Below are 17174 nucleotides of genomic sequence, written 5' to 3' on the forward strand. Positions count from 1 at the left end.
CCTCTGACCTGGACGGGGAGCCAAGTGGGTGTCAGCAGGGCAGTGACAGATAAGACTCTGGTCTTGGTTCTGTCTTTCCACCTTAGGGCAAGAGGGTCGTGGTCCCATCATGGCCCTGCATGAAGCAGATGGCTGAGGCCATGAGGGTGGGCCCTGTGTAGCTGCACCTGCAGTGGCTGACCCAGGGCAGACCCACCAGCAGAGACGGGCAGGGACAGCACCCGTGGCCACCGAGAGGCGGGGCACTGTTTCCTGCACAGCCAGCCAGGGGCAGGGACACGGGCATTCGCCCAAGGACCACAGTGTGCTTCCAGATCCTTGCCCCCGTTCTGTCACAAAGTAGCCAGAACCTCAGTCACCAGATGGTGCTCCCCCTTCCCACCCCTGGTGGCACCGCATTCACTCTGCCGGGTAGGAGGAAGTGACAGGTCCCGGTGCGCTTGTCAGTCAGTGCCCCAGAGCGTGGGAGACAAGTCCTGACACGGAGGAGCATGTTCCATTACCGTTACCCTTAGGGACCAGTGATGGGGTCCTTGGGGTGTCACTGCTAGTCCTCCTAACAGCAGGGGAGAAGCAGGCCCGGTGGCAGGTGTCTCAGGGTCTGGGAAGCAGCTCACCCTCCCCAGTCCTGAGCAACATCTGAGCGTGTGGCTGGACACCTGGGTGGTACGCGTGAGCCCTGCAGTTGCTCAGCCCAGTCCCCCGGGGTCTCTGCCAGTCTCGGGGGTTCCTCAGCCAGTATGTGCAGCAGGTGCAGACTGCTGGGCTGAAGGCCGGGGGTGCTCTGCAGATCTCTAGAGCCCTCTCCTCTCTGTGAAGTACTGCCTCAGAGCACCGTGCAGGCAACTGGGGTGGCTCCCAGAGGAGGCACCATCCTGACAGGGGACTGACCTTCATCATCAAGAAGGGGTGGGCTTCTGCCCCGGGAATCCAGGCACCTCGCCGTGCTGCACCCCCAGCCTCATTTTGATGAAAGTGCCCAGGTGCAAGTCTGCTCTGGAAAGTCACGTGTGCAGAGGTCAGGCCCCTCTGGGCGAGGTCCAAGGTGTGGTGTGGGGCAGGAAGGAGCCAGCGAGATGCTGACACTGAGGGAGACATGACGGGGGAAGAACCAGGGCGCGGGAGCAGGGCCAGCCGCTCTGCCCTGAGTGCCGGCCCTGTGGGGGCGGGGGCGGGGACCAAGGCGAGGCGGGGCCTACCCACTGGACCTGCACACCCCAGCTCTCCGGGGGAGAGAGGGCCCCAGGAGCCCAAGGAGATGCTCCCCGAAGGCTCCTAGAACAGGTGGCTCCGAGTGGTGACGGTGGGCTGTTGCAGACACTCAGCCACCAGGAGCCCTGTCTACACAGCACTCCTCTCAGGAGGCTCCAGGCACTTGACAGCAGCCTGTGCAGTGTCTTCCTGGCAGCTTCTGCAGGGCCTCTCCTGAGTGCCCACACCTGTGCCTTCTTCACTGACCAGCTGGAGAGCCCTTTGCCAACACACACAGGGCCGGAGGGCCCCTAACAAGTGGCTGGCCAGCGTAGGGCTGAGGACAACCAGGTCCCCAGAGCAGGCCACCTCTGCATCACATCCACACCCAGAGGCCGCAGCAGGCTAGGCTGAGGCCACTCTCTACAGGACTCCGCCTGGCGTCCCATTCCTTGAGGGACAGCTGCTGGAGCCCCCTCCCGAGTGATTCACATGCACACAGATCCTTATGGCTGTGCACATCTGTGGACATCATGCCAAGACACAGTAGAGACCCCAGATGTTACCTGTGGTACTAGACAGACTGTGGCCCCTAATTCTGTAACAGACTTGCTAAGGAGCTCAGAGGAAGCTTCCATACCTCTCAGGATGTGCTGGAAATGCCAGGGACCCAGAACAGGCTATTAATCTTGAAAAAGAACAAAGGCGGAGAGTGGCTTCCCAATTCAGCACTGAGTCCACAGGCGCCGTGATCAAGACGGGTGTGCAGGCACGAGGGGACATGCAGACCAACAGGGCAGAGCTGTGTGTCCACAGGCAAACCTGCCCTTACAGTCAGCTGGCCTCTGAACACACTGCCAAGCAGCTCAATGGGGAGAACCACCTGTCAGCAAGTGGGGCTGGGTGGCTGGAAGTCCTCGGGCAGAGGGACACCGCAGGACCTCACGGGGCACCACACAGCTCAAAATGGGCTTGGGAGAAGACAGGGAAGGAAATCGTCGTGACTTTAGGTGATGCTTCCTCGATGTGGCAAAGCACAGGAAAAAAAAAAAAAAAGAAAGACACGGGACAACAGACAGAAGCAGAATGGAAAAGAGTCCTGCCCAGTGACGCCGTCAGAAGAGGGCCGCAGAGCCGAGCGCCAGACTGCAGACCCTCGACAAGGCACTGGCATCAAGAATGCGTAAGTGAACGACCCTGCAAAGAAACACGGGTCAACAGCCTGTGGCTCTGCCTCTCCCACACTCACAGCTAGAAAAGGATGAGCAGATGCAAGAGCCACGACTCTTCTTGGGCCCACCAGAGAGGGGACGACAGGTTGTCACTACCCCAAATCCAGAGGTGAACCAAGCCCCAACAATGGCTCAGAATTTTCTAAAATTAGTGAGACACCAAACCACGGATCCAAGAAGCTCAGAGAGCACCGTGCGGGATGAACCTGAGCCTGCCCACGCCTGGCCCAGCACATCCACCTGCAGAGGGCCACTGAGAACAGTCCTGAGAGAAGCCGGGGGAGATCCTGCTTAATGCAAAGCAAAGAGCTGCATCAGACTTCTTGTCATGGATTATGCAAGAAAGAAGAGCGTGGAGAGGCTCCAAGCATCCAAAGAAAACGCACTGGCCTGGAATCCTGAATCCAGGGACATCACCCTTCCAATGCAAAGGAAAGTGAGACTTTCTCAGAGCACCAACGGAGAGCATCTATCCTTAGGAACATGGGGAGTTCCCCAGGGGGCATGTAGGCAGGCCAGAGGTGGGTCCACACCAGAAAGGCAGCCTCAGGGAGGCACAGAGGGAAGGGAAGACCTTCCGTTTCCCTTCCTAAGCCATATGAAAGATCACTATTAAGACAACAATGTGACAATACATGGCAGCAATGTCACCAGGATGGAGAAGCAGACCGGAGGCACCTCCACGGGTGGGAGCGGTGCTTCTTGGAGGCCAAAGGGAGCTAATGGTGCTTTGCAAATTCTGCAACCACTACCACATTTGTAAAAGAAGTAAACCGATGCACTAAGGGAGAAGGTGAAGCAGAATCGTGTAAAGTGCTTCATGAAAACCAGAGAGGGCAGACCGAGAGGGACAAGGGGGGACAAACACAAGAAAGCCACGGACCACAGAAAGAAACACGGCAGGCAGGAGTTCAGCGCTCCGCACGTCCCGCTGTGAGTGGTCGGAAATACACCAGGTAAGAGGAGCCGTCGGGTGGCCTCCAGGAGAAAACCCCCTTTAAAAGGAACCCGGAGACGCCTCCTGGAGGAAATGTCCAAGGAACCCTGGAGGAGACGCTGCTCACTGCTGGTCGGGGACCGCAGATCTAACCAGCCGCCACCCACTGCCAGCGCCACGGCACCACGCATAAAGCGACAACCCAGAGCAGGGTGAGGAGTGGAGCCCTCACGCTGCCACCAGGAATCAGAACGGTGCAGCCGTGGGGCAGCATGGTGGTTTCTGAGACCTGAGGCACGGCAGTGTCGGGTGGCCCGACAGCGTCACTCCTGGGCACAACCCGGGAAGGCGAGCACTCGAGCCCACGCAAGGACTTGCACACGTGTGTTCAGAGCAGCACGGTTCATGGGAACCCCTAGACACCCACCAGCGGCCGAACGGGCACATGAACTGCGATCCACCCATAGAGATGATGTGACGTCCAGCAACAGAGAGATGCAGAATGACGTGTGGAAAAGCGTGGCTGAACTGAGGTCTCCGTGCCACGTGAAAGACGCCGACCTCAAAAGACCATGGGCTGCCCAGCTTCACGAGAGCAGCTCACCAGAGGCAGAGAGCAGCCTGGGGACATCAGGACCTGCAAGGGGTGGCACTGGGAGCCACTCTGTCTTGTGGAGAAGTTCTGACACCTGCTGCGGTGGTGGGCAGACCCCAAGAAAACGCAGCAACCACGGAACTGGACACGCCAGTGGGTGGACTGTGCGGTGTGTGAGCTGCATCAAAGGAAAACTGCCAAGTAAAACCACCCAGGCTCGAGGTTCTTAATCTTCCCAAACAGCACTGGGTCCCCTCAGTGGCACCTCTCAGCACCGTCCACCCTCCAGCCACACTCCCACACGGACCCCGCACAAGGCCCAGGCCCCCACCACCTGTTCCCTTCCACAGCATCTGCCCGAGGTTGGTGTGGCCCTCCGGACTCTGCTCACTGCCCACCCTGGGCTCCTCATGAAGACCCGTCCACCTGGGGCAGCTCCCGCACCCCAAGGCCTTGACCTGGAGGTGCCCTCCTAAGTGGAGCCTGACCATTCCAAGGGAGAACCTCCTACCACCTGGTGACTAGCGCCTCACCTGCAACTCCAGGGCGCCATCAGCAGGACAGGGGGACGGAGGATGGGCCAGTGTTCCGTCAGAAACTTCAGCACCCCAGAGATGACGCCAGCCCTGCACCCCGAGTCAGTCATGCCCATCTTCTACCCAGGACAAGGGGCTCGCCAGGCCTGGGCCACCCCTGAGTGTCCCCCACAGGCTCACACAGACTCAGGGGCAGGAGGACAGTGACCGCCTCCACCGTCACCTGATTCCAACTCACAGCCACAGTCTCTCTTCTGTGCACACAAGCTCTACCCCGGGTTATGGGCTGAACTGCGGCCCCCCCCCACCCGCAACAAGAAACCTGTTCCTGACCTAACCCTGCCACCTATGAAGGTGACTTAACTCAGATACAGGTATCCACAGGTGTCCACCTAGGATGAGGGCAGGGCAGGGTACAGTGGGCCCTAAACACAACTGGGTCCTTGTAGCCAGGGGGGCAGACTGCCGTGGTTTGTCCCCCAGCCCAGGAAGGCTCAGGATTGACAGCCACCCCAGGAGCCGCCAGGGCAGGAAAGGGCTTCCTCCCCGCACAGCTTTGCCCACACCCTGATTTTGGACTTGGGTCTCCAGAACCATGAAACAAAATGCTGTTGTTGTCTCAGCCACTGGGGTATGGTCATTTGGCATGTCATGGCAGCCCCAGACACTAACGCACCGGGCACGGACGCGCCTGGACACCACTGCACCTGGTCAGCAATGTGCCTGGGCGTGGTGTGGAGGACTTCCCACGCATGTCCCACAATGCTTACAGCCAGCACTGACAGTAGTCACTGTGTGGCCCATTTCAGAAGGAGCAAGGGGCTCAGGAAAGCTGTGAGAATGGGGGGACAGGGTGCTGGGAGGCTGAAGGAGGGCCTCAGGCCTTCTCAGGTCTGCAGAAGGACCACCCACTGGACCTGCCGATGTGCGTCCCGTCCTGATGCCTGCAGAACAGGGTGCAGGGAGCTCTGCATGCCGTGCACGGGCAGTGGAGGGCACCCCAAGGTGAGCCCGCCACTCACTGACTGGGAGCTGTCCCTGCTGCCATCTCGAGATCTGTTCTTGGCCAGCCGCTTCTTCTTCTTGTGCAGGGGCCGCGACTCCAGGATCATCTCCTCCAGCTCAAAGGTGGGGTCGCAGTGCAGGCGGCCCTTCTGTGGAGGGACGGGGCACTGAGCCTGGCCCTCCGCCTGGCCCTGCGGCCCCTCTGAGCACAGGCTTGCTTACGTTGGGCACGAATCCCGGCTCCACCTTCTTCTCGCTCAGCTCATCCCATGGCACGTTGGCCAGCCACGGGGCTGCCTGCATGTCCTGGAGGCTGGAGAACCGGTGCTCGGGGTTGACCGTGAGAAGCTGCAAGGAGGCTCCCGTCAGACGGGCAGCCCGCCAGCCAGGACCCAGAGCCAACCCCACCGAGGAGGGGCCACCTGTCCCAAGCCAAGGTCCTGGGAGGGGTGGGGGGTGCCTGCCAGGCCTGAGTTCAGAAATCCAAATCTCAAGGGGCACACAGGAAAGGTGGCACTGATTTCAGGGAAAGAATCACGGTCAGCAAAGCCATGTGGTCCAAGGCACAATTTGACCTGGGTGCCCTGGCACCCCAGGGCAGGATCTTCAGGGGCATGCTGACAGGATACCAGCAGGTGGCAGCAGAGGTCCAGCTAACGCTCTCCCTCCAACTGCAGGTACCAGGTGGACAGTCACTAATGCAAGCCACTCCCACCTGTGCACACTCTCCAGGCCCCAAGGGGCCCGGGCAGCAGGGTTCTGACAGCTAGGCACCTCCAGCCCAGCCAGGAGCCAGACCCTGTCCTGACCCTGGGTTAGGCTCTGACTCTGCTCTTTTTGGAAGCACCAGCCACTTTAAGAATGGTTCTCTGAGCGAGGAACAGCTCCTAGTCCAGCCTGGTCCATGGGGTAGGTACTACTGAGGCCACAGCATGGCCCTGTGTCCCTGCAGGCTGACGTCCCCTCTGCTGCTGTAGACAGAGCTCAGCCCTGAGAGGTGCACAGGTGACCTGGGGTCTTCTTGGTTTGCTCCTTGGGAGGGGTGGTCCAGGCCATGTGCACTGCCCAGGGGACAGGCAGGGGCACAGGAGGCCAGAGTGCAGTGTGGAGGGCCCGACACCCGAGTTCTCCGCATGTGAAGTGGGTGTGGTGACCAGTGGCCCCGGCGCCCAGGCTCCCCGCGAGGATCTGACAGACAAGGTGCCCAGTGCCTCGGCCCAGGGCCAGTGCCCCTGAGCTGCTGTGAAGACACAGCTGCTACTGGATCTCAAAACACACAACCAGGAACCAGCCTGGCTTTCCTGAGCTGGGACCTAAGAGCCGCCATGGGGGCCAGGGCACAGTGCTGGTGATGGGAGGAGTGCTGCCCGGGCTCAGAGGGCATGGAGGGGCGCATCCTTGTGGGTGCAGAGAGGTGGGGCTCACCTTCCGAAGCAGGGCCACCATCTCCTTGGACCAGGTGGGTGCGTACTGGACACTCACGGTGCTGAACAGCTGCACCAGCGACTCCACGGCGTTGCTCGAGTGGATGTCATAGGGCCGCTGTGGGCAGGAGGCACTGCGCCAGGTGTGCTCACCCCAGGACACCCAGGACAGTGCCAGGCACGGTGCCAGCACCCCAGAGCCCCACCCCCAGCACCCCAGAGCCCCACCCCCAGCCCAGGTGCCTGCAAAGCCTGGGCACGGCTTCCACTGTCAGAGCCGGGACAGGAGCCTACGTCTGGATGAACCCTGCATCTCAACCCCAAAGCCCATCTGGACAGGAAGCACCCCCCCAGAGGACCTAAAGGGCCAGGAGGGGCTGCTTCCTCAAGGTGGGTCCCATCGGGCGGCTGAGGGGGTATGGTGCCCCCGAGAGGGGCTGGAGATGGCAGTACAAGGCCCCAGGCTGGCCGTGGTCCCTGGGGGAGGAGCACAGGGCCCAACAGGAGCCTTGCTTGCAGTGAGTTCCCAGGAGGCAGCCCCTGCTGGACACTCTGTCCTGTCCCCTGGCAGGGGCCAAATGCAGGCCCACTCACCGTCCCTGGGAAACCCTGAGATTGGCTCCCTCCTCTCTGGCTCAGGCAGAGATCATCAACCCAGACCCTTCGCCACATGCGAATTCTCGCCGGGGACTGGGGCAGCCTCGTCCCTCCCTGACTCTTGGGGCACCCCATGGCAGGGAGCGGCCAGCTGGGGGCAGGGGCCAGGCAGTGGCACAGGGCTCCGTACCCATCCTCGCAGCAGCTCGTAGGCCATCACCCCCACTGACCACCAGTCCACCTCGAAGGAATAGCCAGTCCCACCACTGACGAAGGAGTGGAAGATCTCCGGAGCTTTCCGACAGAGAGGGAGAGAAGAGCTGAGCTGTTGAGGGGTTGGCCACCCTGACACTTGGGCACCTCACAGGTCTCAAGAACAGGCTGTGTCCAGGGGTGAACAGGAAGGCCCGCCCCAGTGGTCCCTGCCCCTTCCCCTTCCCACCAGGGACAGCCAGCTCCCTTCTGCCTCAGCCCAGCGAGGCTGAGTCAGCCCACCCAGCTCCCTCCAGGGCCCACCCCAGGTGTGACAGGGGCCATCTGGTCCTCATGTTCCATTGCTGTCCTGCACCCCTCAAACCCCTCTGCACCAGCCACTGGGACATCTGTCAGGCCTGCCCCATCACCATGCTGGGACTTTAGGGCCAGGGCACAAGCCCAGTCCTGCAGGCCCACAGGGTGGGAGTGAGGACTGGGGCCAGGGGCAGGGCTAGACTTGGGGCTGAGCTGCCTGGGCTTACCCATGTAGGGCTTGGTGCCAGCTAAGGCCGTCGCCCTCTCGCCATCCTTTATGATGGTGGCGATGTTGAAGTCGGTCAGGTGTGCGTGCCCTGCAAGAAGTGCCCCCGTGTGACTGCCCAGGACTGGGGGCCTGTCCTTATGGGCGGGACACCCACTACCTCCCTCTGCCGTCCCAGGCTCCCAGCTCACCTTGCTCATCCAGCAGGATGTTGTCAGGCTTGACGTCCCTGGAAGGACAGAGATGGGGCAAGTCCTGAGCCCAGACCACTTCTGCCCCTGGCAGAGCCCAGGGCACCGGGATTGGCTTCGTCCTTGGGGAAACACTAGGGCCTAAGGGCTCTGGTGAGGGGGGCAGAGAGGCCCCCTTCTGGCAAGGGAGCCTGCTGTAGAGGAGCCACCAGCACCTGGCCATCTAGTCTAGACAGGACAAGCCCTGCAGCATGAAGCCCATGATCCCAGGCTGGCCCCCTGGAGCCCCAGGGCTACACAGAAGTGCTGGATCAGGTCTGTCTCTCCCACATTTGCCTCGGGCCTCACCCTGCCCTGATTTCCAGGGATACAGTGATTGTGGGGTACCTGAATCATGACACACAGTGGCATTGCTGAGGGTAGAGAGGCAGAGATCAGGGCTGCATTTATACTCCACCAAAGAGGTTTCATTCTGCTCTGTGGCTGCCTTTATTTCACCTGTGTTAAGTCAATGTCAGAATGGACTTGAATTCCCCCAGGACATGGTAGAGGGGCCAGGGGGCATCTGCTAGGCCATGGCACAATGCCTGTAGTTAAACAGACCAGTGATGGCCACCACAATGTGGCAGGTCCTATGGCCCATCTGTGAGGACTAATGGCCTTCTGTGTCCAGCCTCAAGTGGACCTGCTTGGACAGGGTCCACCCCCAGGTGCTCAGCAGCAGCAGCACAACGAGGAGATGAGCTTGGAGGTGGCACTGATGGGCTCAGACACAATCACTGGGGACAGGTCCTCAGACAAGGGTAGGCAGAGGAGCTAGACCAGTCCTGCTGGAGTACAGACGCCCCGGGCGGCCTGACCCAACCGGCAGCCCCACCTAACCGAGGAGGGCCCACCCCATCAGGCACATGCACCTGTGGATGATGTGCTGACTGCGCAGGTAGTCAAGGGCCAGCGCCATCTCACAGACATACAGCTTCACCGTGTCCTCAGAGAACTGGACGTTCTGCTGCAGGTGGTAGCGCAGGTCCCCACCTAGAAGCAGGTCCACCACCATGAACATGTCCTCCTCATCCTGGAAGGAGTACCTGTGGCAGGAGGGAGGACTTGGCATGTGCATGGCTGGGGAGCAGAGTCGCGCCTACTGCCACACCTGTCCTGCACACCCTGAGGACCACAGCCCTACACCACTGCCACCGTCACCAGTCCTGCCAAGGGCAATGAATCTACCCCTGCTCAGAGCTGCTCTGAGCTGAGATCCTGGGGAAAGGCAGAACAGCCTGTCCTGGAGGTGGCCCAGCAAGGGCCCAGAAATGTCTCTAAGTGACAAAGGGGGAGCACAAACACAGGGTCTGTCCCTGGGTTATTTCAGGCTGCCCTGGTTTATTTTGTAAAATCGAGATGGAAACATCTGCCTTGGAGGGCTGTTAAAGAAGAAATGAGAGAGTGCAGGTGAATCCTTGGTGTGGTGCTGGGGGAAGGACTGTATTTAATCACCAACTGCCATGGTGAGGGTGATGGTGATGTGATGTGATGGTGATGACGGTGGTAATAATGGGATGGTGGTGATGGTGATGATGATGGTGATGGTGTTGATGGTATGATGGTGACGGTGGTGATGGTGATGGTATGATAGTGATGGTGGTGATGGTGATGATAATGTGATGGTGGTGATGGTGGTGGTGATAATAGTGATGGTGGTGATGGCAATGGTGGTTATGGTGGTAATGGTGATGGTGGTGATGGTGATAGTGGTTATGGTGGTGATAGTGATGATGGTGGTGAGGGTATGATGGCGATAGTGGTGATGGTGGTGATGGTGGTGATGGTATGATGGTGATGGTGATGATGATGACAGTGGTGATGTGATGTGATGTGATGGTGATGACGGTGGTAATAATGGGATGGTGATGATGGTGATGATGATGGTGATGGTGTTGATGGTGATGGTGGTGATGGTGATGGTGATGGTGGTGATGGTGATGGTGATTATGGTGATGGTGATGATGGTGGTGATGGTGATGGTGGTGATGGTGGTGATGGTGGTGATGATGGTGATGGAGGTGATGATGGTGGTGATGGTGATGGTGGTGATGGTGATGGTGGTGATGGTGATGGTGATGGTGGTGATGGTGATGGTGATGGTGGTGATGGTGATGATGGTGATGGAGGTGATGATGGTGGTGATGGTGATGGTGATGGTGATGGTGGTGATGGTGATGGTGGTGATGGTGATGGTGGTGATGGTGATGGTGGTGATTTGATGTGTTGGTGGTGATGGTGATGGTGGTGATTATGGTGATGGTGATGGTGTAATGGTGATGGTGATGATGTGATGGTGATGATGGTGATGATAATAGTGACGGTGATGATGGCAATGATGATGGTGGTGATGGCGATGGTGGCAATGGCGATGGTGGTGATGGTGGCGATAATGGTGGTGATTGTGGCGATAGTATGATGGTGATGGTATGGTGGTGATGGTGGCGATGGCAATGGCAATGGTGTTGATGGTGATGGTATGATAGTGATGGTGGTGATGGTGATGATGGTGGTGATGGTATGATGGCGATGGTGGTGATGGTGATGGTGGTGATGATGGTGGTGATGGCGATGGTGGTGATGGTGATGGTGGTGATGATGATGGTGGTGATGATGATGGTGGTGATGGTGATGATAATGTGATGGTGGTGATGGTGGTGGTGATAATAGTGATGGTGGTGATGGCAATGGTGGTTATGGTGGTGATGGTGATAGTGGTTATGGTGGTGATAGTGATGATGGTGGTGAGGGTATGATGGCAATGGTGGTGATGGTGGTGATGGTGATAGTGGTTATGGTGGTGATAGTGATGATGGTGGTGAGGGTATGATGGCGATGATGGTGATGGTGGTGATGGCGATAGTGGTGATGGTGGTGATGGTGGTGAGGGTATGATGGCGATGATGGTGATGGCGATAGTGGTGATGGTGGTGATGGTGGTGAGGGTATGATGGCGATGATGGTGATGGTGGTGATGGCGATAGTGGTGATGGTGGTGATGGTGGTGAGGGTATGATGGCGATGATAGTGATGGCGATAGTGGTGATGGTGGTGATGGTATGATGGTGATGGTGGTGATGGTGGTGATGGTATGATGGTGATGATGGTGATGGCGATAGTGGTGATGGTGGTGATGGTGGTGAGGGTATGATGGCGATGATGGTGATGGTGGTGATGGCGATAGTGGTGATGGTGGTGATGGTGGTGAGGGTATGATGGCGATGATGGTGATGGTGGTGATGGCGATAGTGGTGATGGTGGTGATGGTGGTGAGGGTATGATGGCGATGATGGTGATGGCGATAGTGGTGATGGTGGTGATGGTATGATGGTGATGGTGGTGATGGTGGTGATGGTATGATGGTGATGATGGTGATGGCGATAGTGGTGATGGTGGTGAGGGTATGATGGCGATGATGGTGATGGTGGTGATGGCGATAGTGGTGATGGTGGTGATGGTGGTGAGGGTATGATGGCGATGATGGTGATGGTGGTGATGGCGATAGTGGTGATGGTGGTGATGGTGGTGAGGGTATGATGGCGATGATGGTGATGGTGATGGTGGTGATGGTGGTGATGGTATGATGGTGATGGTGGTGATGGTGGTGATGGTATGATGGTGATGGTGGTGATGGCGATGGTGGTGATGATGATGGTGATGGTGGTGATGGTGATGGTGGTGATGATGATGGTGGTAGCTAAGCAACACTTTACAGTCCTCCTTCTGCTCTGTAATTTCTTTTGAGAGCTCTCAGATGTAACATTTAAAGAACTGGATTTTTTCAAGAAAAAAATCACAAGGAACTCATTTTTTATGCCTTGTCCCTCTGCTGCCCTCCATAAGCCATCCTGACTTCATCCTCAGTGGAGGGTGACCTCAAGGAGGCAGTACAGATTGGGGCTTAGGAAAGAGAGCCCAGGTAGAGAGCCCAGACCAATGGGATCAGGACATCAGGCTACAGAAAGGGCCCAGGGTCCTAGAAAGCCGTGAATAAGAGCCTGTGGCCCCAACTGGAGGCTAGGCCATGATGCTCCTGCCCGTGTGGCCCTATGATAGTGGGCCACCCCAGCAGCTGGCAGTGAGCTGGGAGTTCTGCAGCCGGAGTGAAAACATGTGGAAGACTAGGGTGACTGGAGGCCTCCTGCTGAAGCTCCACCCACAGACTGGAGCTCCGCCCACACAGACTGGAGCTCCGCCCACACAGACGCTCCAGAAGGCAGCACAGCACCACTCGACCCCCTTTGCACAGGTAAACAGAACAGGGAGTTTAGGTGTGCTGTCCTTGGCAGGGGGAGGAGGATCCAACCCCGCAGCCTGTGCTCCTGACCACTAGGCAACACTGCTCTCAGAGATGGAAGGCCCCAGGGCCACAGAGGAGGGAGATCTGAGGTCCTTCCCTTCACAAGAAGTCCTCCGTGGCCACAGGTGAAGGGCAGGCTTAACGGCACTTGGTGCTTGTGTCCCCTACCTTTAGGCCTAGGCCCTGGGATGCTGAAACAGGACAGACCACGACCACAAGGATGTGGACAGGCCCACCAGACCCTCTCCTGCCTGGAAACCAGCCTGGGCAGCCTGGGGCCTGAGGTCAGCACGCCCTCTCCCCCAGCTGCCTGTCCAGGCACTCACCCCTGTCACTATGGAGCACAGCCTCATGACACTGCTCCTGAGCCATGTCATGCAGCCCCTGGGGAGGGCTGCTGCCCACTTTGAAGTCTCTCACCCTACTGTGGGGACCCAGACAAGCACCTGAGCTCTGGCTACTCCCTGAAGAGCTGCCCAGGTCCACCTCAAGAGGAACACACCTGCCCTCCCTCATCCCTAGCACGAGTTGGGCTGCCTCTCCCTGCAAGTGGCCTGTGGGAGAGGGGCTCCTAAACCTTCCAGAGGCTGCTTGGCCAGGGCTCCCCCATGTGCTCCATGGACTGTTTGCACCTATATGAGAGAACATCACAGAGCAGAACCCACCATGGAGAGGACCCCTGGGTCAGGGAGGACCCCTGCTCTGGGGGGAGAGAGGGGGGTGAAACTCCCCAGGGCCTGCAGGTTTGCAAGGAACTCAAGGTCAACCCCTGACAGACACCAGGCCCCACTTCAGTGCGAGACACCTATGGGGAACACATCTCCACTGTTGGAAGCTCTGGGCTCCCAGCAGGCCCAGGGGAGATGCTGCATTGGCCTCAGTGTGCCCAGGCCCCTGGCCTCCCATTGGCCCTGGGCAGAGGAAGGCGAGATGGTTGGAAGGGGAGGTACGGAGGATCCAGAGGCTCAAGGCCAGGGAGCAGCAGGGAGGGCACTCTGCAGAAGAGGATGTGGATGGTATCCAGCCCTGGCAGTCCCTCTGCCCAGGCGGCGGTGCAGGCCCTGGGCGCTCACCAGAGGTTCACCAGGAAGACGTGCTCGATCTCCTGCAGGATCTCCAGCTCCCGGAAGACGTTGCGCACCTCGTCGCGCTCAATGCACTGCTGTTTATTCATGTACTTCATGGCGTACATCTTCTCCGTGTCCCGCTTCTGCACAATGCACACCTGGAGGGCCAAGCACTACTCAGCACCACACCTGGGGCGGAGCTCCGAGCCCCTCCCTCCCCAGGACCACTCTGAGAGGACCAGGGTCTCCAGCTGTAGTGGGACAGGGCTGTGAACAGGCACTCTGCAGACAGACAGGGTCCCAGGGAAAGAGCAGCTAGGCCTGAGCCCGGGCCTGCAGTGGCCTGGCCCATGGAGGGAGCACTGCACGAGTCCTTACCAGCTATGACCCAGGCAGGGGGCCCCTCCTTCCCCAGCCCCAGTTTCCCTTCCTAGGGCTCAGATCAGCACATGGCTCAGAGGGCTGCTGGGGAGGACGAGAGAACCCACTCGGCAGACAGCCCCCAGGAAGCCCCCGCCAACCCCAGGACCATCAGTGCACGGCAGCAAGAAGCCCTGTGTGGCCTGGGCCCCACACAGCCCTCCCAGCATGCTCTCCGGGCACTGAACTGTGGTGTCAGCCAACATGCTGACCTTGCTAATGTACTGCTAATTGGCTGCTGGGCAGAGAAAACTAGGGCAGAGAAGTGAGAAGCTGGGTCTCCTGTGGCCAAGGAACATCTGTCAGAATCAAGGACAGGCTCTCCAAAGGGAAACTGGAGTTGAGGCACTGGGTGCTGGCCACAGAACCCACACCCAGACCCTTCCAGGCATGGCGAGCCCTGTGCGACGCACACAGCAGGCCAAGGGCATCTCAACAGGGTGGCTGGGCAGGAGCACCTGCTACACAGCTCTGCAAGGACCGGGCCAGCCCACAGCAGGACAGGCTGTGAAGGGCATCTCTGCACACAGAAGGCCAAGCCTGAGAGCACCCAGCGTGGGCTCAAACCACAGGGTGGGCTGTCCATGCAGGTGGCACTGCACGGGTGCCCAAGTGGCCAGAGCACTTCTGAGGGTCTTCAAGAAGCACGGCTAGGGGAGTCCGGGGAAATGATGAATCTGGAGCTCACAGGGTGCGAGACCCCAGTGCCTCACCCAGAGGCAGATGTCTCAGTGGTGCCCTCTGATCACCTCGGGGCAATCCTCTGACCCACCCGAGAGGAGACCATCTGTGTTCTCCCTCCTGGAAACGCACCCTAGCTTCCTGCACTTGAGGATGTTCGTCCCCGTCCTATGCATAGCCACCAGACTGCCCAACACCATGACCCCAGCACCTGCTGGGCACAGGCAGGTAAGTTCCATGAATGCTCAGGAAGCACCAAAGTGACATTCAGACAGACTTCAGTGATACACGACAATCTTTATAACACCAAACAAGAAAGCTGAGCCGCGGTATCCACCCCACGCTGCAGAGGGACGGAGCTGGTAGGGCTGCCAGGGCAGGAATGGAAGGCAGCCGGTGCCCCCAGGCTGTGGTCTCTCTGGCAGCAGATGCGGCAGTCGCTCCACAGCCCCACCCTGCAGCCCGGTGTTGGGTCTGTCTGGGTGACTGCCGGCCTTCAGGGTTTCTGGGCAGTTTCTCTCACCCCTGAGCCTAAACCTCCCTCCTCATCCAAACATGGCCGCGGCTGTGGTTTCCAAGGAACCGCACACACACCAGCACCGGACCCAGAGGCACACTGCAGCCCAGCACAGGCTGAGCTGGAACCCAGACCCGCCGTGAGGACCTTGGATACCAGGTTTAACTTGCATTTTCCTGTGCCCTGTGTTTTTCCCATCACCTCCCAAGGTGATAAGTCACCCAGAAATGCACAGTGACAAAGGAGAAGACGAAAACCAGTGGCACTAGGCAATGACAGACATGTGCTGGACAGTGCAATTGGCCGATGCAAAGCCAGATCATCTGCTATCGCACTGGCCCTGGAAACGCTCTTTCTCGGGATTTCTGAGCTATGTTAAGGGCAACTGGATTGTCCCCTCCCCCCGGCCAATATTTGAGGGCCCAGGAAGAAAGCTGCAGGTAGGGCCCTAAAGGGCAAGAGGGCTGTCCAAAGAACTCCTGGCTCAGGACAGGGGAAGAGCCCAGTGCTGCAGGACCCCTCGACTCTTCCCCACAGGGTTCCCTCAGGGGCTCTCCGCCTGGCTGGGTCCTCTGGGAGCGCTGAGCCGGGGAGGCCCTGACACCAGGCCCCAGGCCAGCATTCCAGCAGGTGGCAGGTCAACACCACTGTCCAGCTGTAGGGCACAGGCAGCCAGCCATTCTCAGAAAACGTGTGGCTTGTGTGGGGACGCTGCCCAGAGGACACTACCTCTTGTGGACTGTCCCCTGGAGAATCAGAATGGGCTGACACACAGACCTGGGCTCCAGGTGCTGACACGCGAGGCCACACAGCCGAGAAGGCGAGGCCACATGCCTCCCAGGGGAAGGGCACACATGCGCTCCCAGTAACAGCCCGAGCTCCACAGCGCCCGGCCCTGCCCAGCGCCAGCGCAGGCTGTGGGGACAGAAGGTGCAGACGTGCAAAGGTGCAGACGTGCAGACGTGGAGTCCAGCCAGAGAGCACCTCGACACTGGGGTCTCAGGGCGGCCAAACCTGGAGCGATCCACATGTGCCCCGCGCCTCGCCTGCCTGGCCCCTAGGATCCCCTGATGTTCTGTCCCCTGAGGGCACTTGCCAACCACAGTGCAGAGGACGGGGCCGCAGGTCGCAGCTCCAACACCTCCCACCCGTCTGCGTTCACACAGCCTTCTCCCTCTGCTGTCCTGTTCCATGCTGCATTGCTCTGCTCCCTGCGTTCCGGGCCTTTCTGACTGAAGCACCCAGGAGGCGGAGGCTTGGTCCTCGGAAGAGGTGGGGGCTTGGTCCTAGAGGGTGGAGGCTTTTCCTTGGAGGCGGAGGCTTGGTCCTCGGAGGAGGTGGGGGCTTGGTCCTAGAGGGTGGAGGCTTTTCCTTGGAGGCAGAGGGTTGGTCCTAGGAGGCGGAGGCTTGGTCCTCGGAGGCGGGGGCTTGGTCCTCAGAGTAGGGCAAACAAAGAAAACCAGGCAAACAGCGCCTCCTGCCTCTGTCTCACCGACATGCGCTCCAGGGCCAGGCAGCAGCCCTGAGCACGGTGCTGCGGATCCCAGGGCAACGCACACAGGCTCCAGGAAGCCCCTCCCGCTGGGGCAAGCGCCTGCAAGAAGAGTTTGTGGGAAACATGGCTGCCTTAGCTGTCCTTAGAAGAAGACGGGGACTAATATCATGCGGGCACCTGGCAGCCATCTAGGGAGACCCAGGAAGGA

General features: G+C 59.3%; 1 protein-coding gene across 2 annotated transcripts in view; it reads right to left on the reverse strand.

The window, feature by feature from the left end:
- STK32C (serine/threonine kinase 32C) overlaps window positions 1-17174 on the reverse strand; it is an 81642-nt gene that overhangs the window by 3012 nt on the left and 61456 nt on the right. For both annotated transcript variants that reach the window (XM_081267304.1, XM_081267305.1), the window contains exons 3-10: window positions 13860-14011; window positions 9359-9532; window positions 8445-8482; window positions 8255-8344; window positions 7708-7811; window positions 6922-7038; window positions 5719-5844; window positions 5514-5645 (exon numbers count right to left, since the gene is read on the reverse strand). In XM_081267304.1, the coding sequence (XP_081123430.1) occupies window positions 5514-5645; window positions 5719-5844; window positions 6922-7038; window positions 7708-7811; window positions 8255-8344; window positions 8445-8482; window positions 9359-9532; window positions 13860-14011 (933 nt within the window). The remainder of the gene's footprint in view (window positions 1-5513; window positions 5646-5718; window positions 5845-6921; window positions 7039-7707; window positions 7812-8254; window positions 8345-8444; window positions 8483-9358; window positions 9533-13859; window positions 14012-17174) is intronic.

Source organism: Spermophilus citellus (assembly GCF_964194105.1).
Source record: "Spermophilus citellus genome assembly, chromosome: 15".
In the NCBI taxonomy this organism is placed as follows: domain Eukaryota; kingdom Metazoa; phylum Chordata; class Mammalia; order Rodentia; family Sciuridae; genus Spermophilus; species Spermophilus citellus.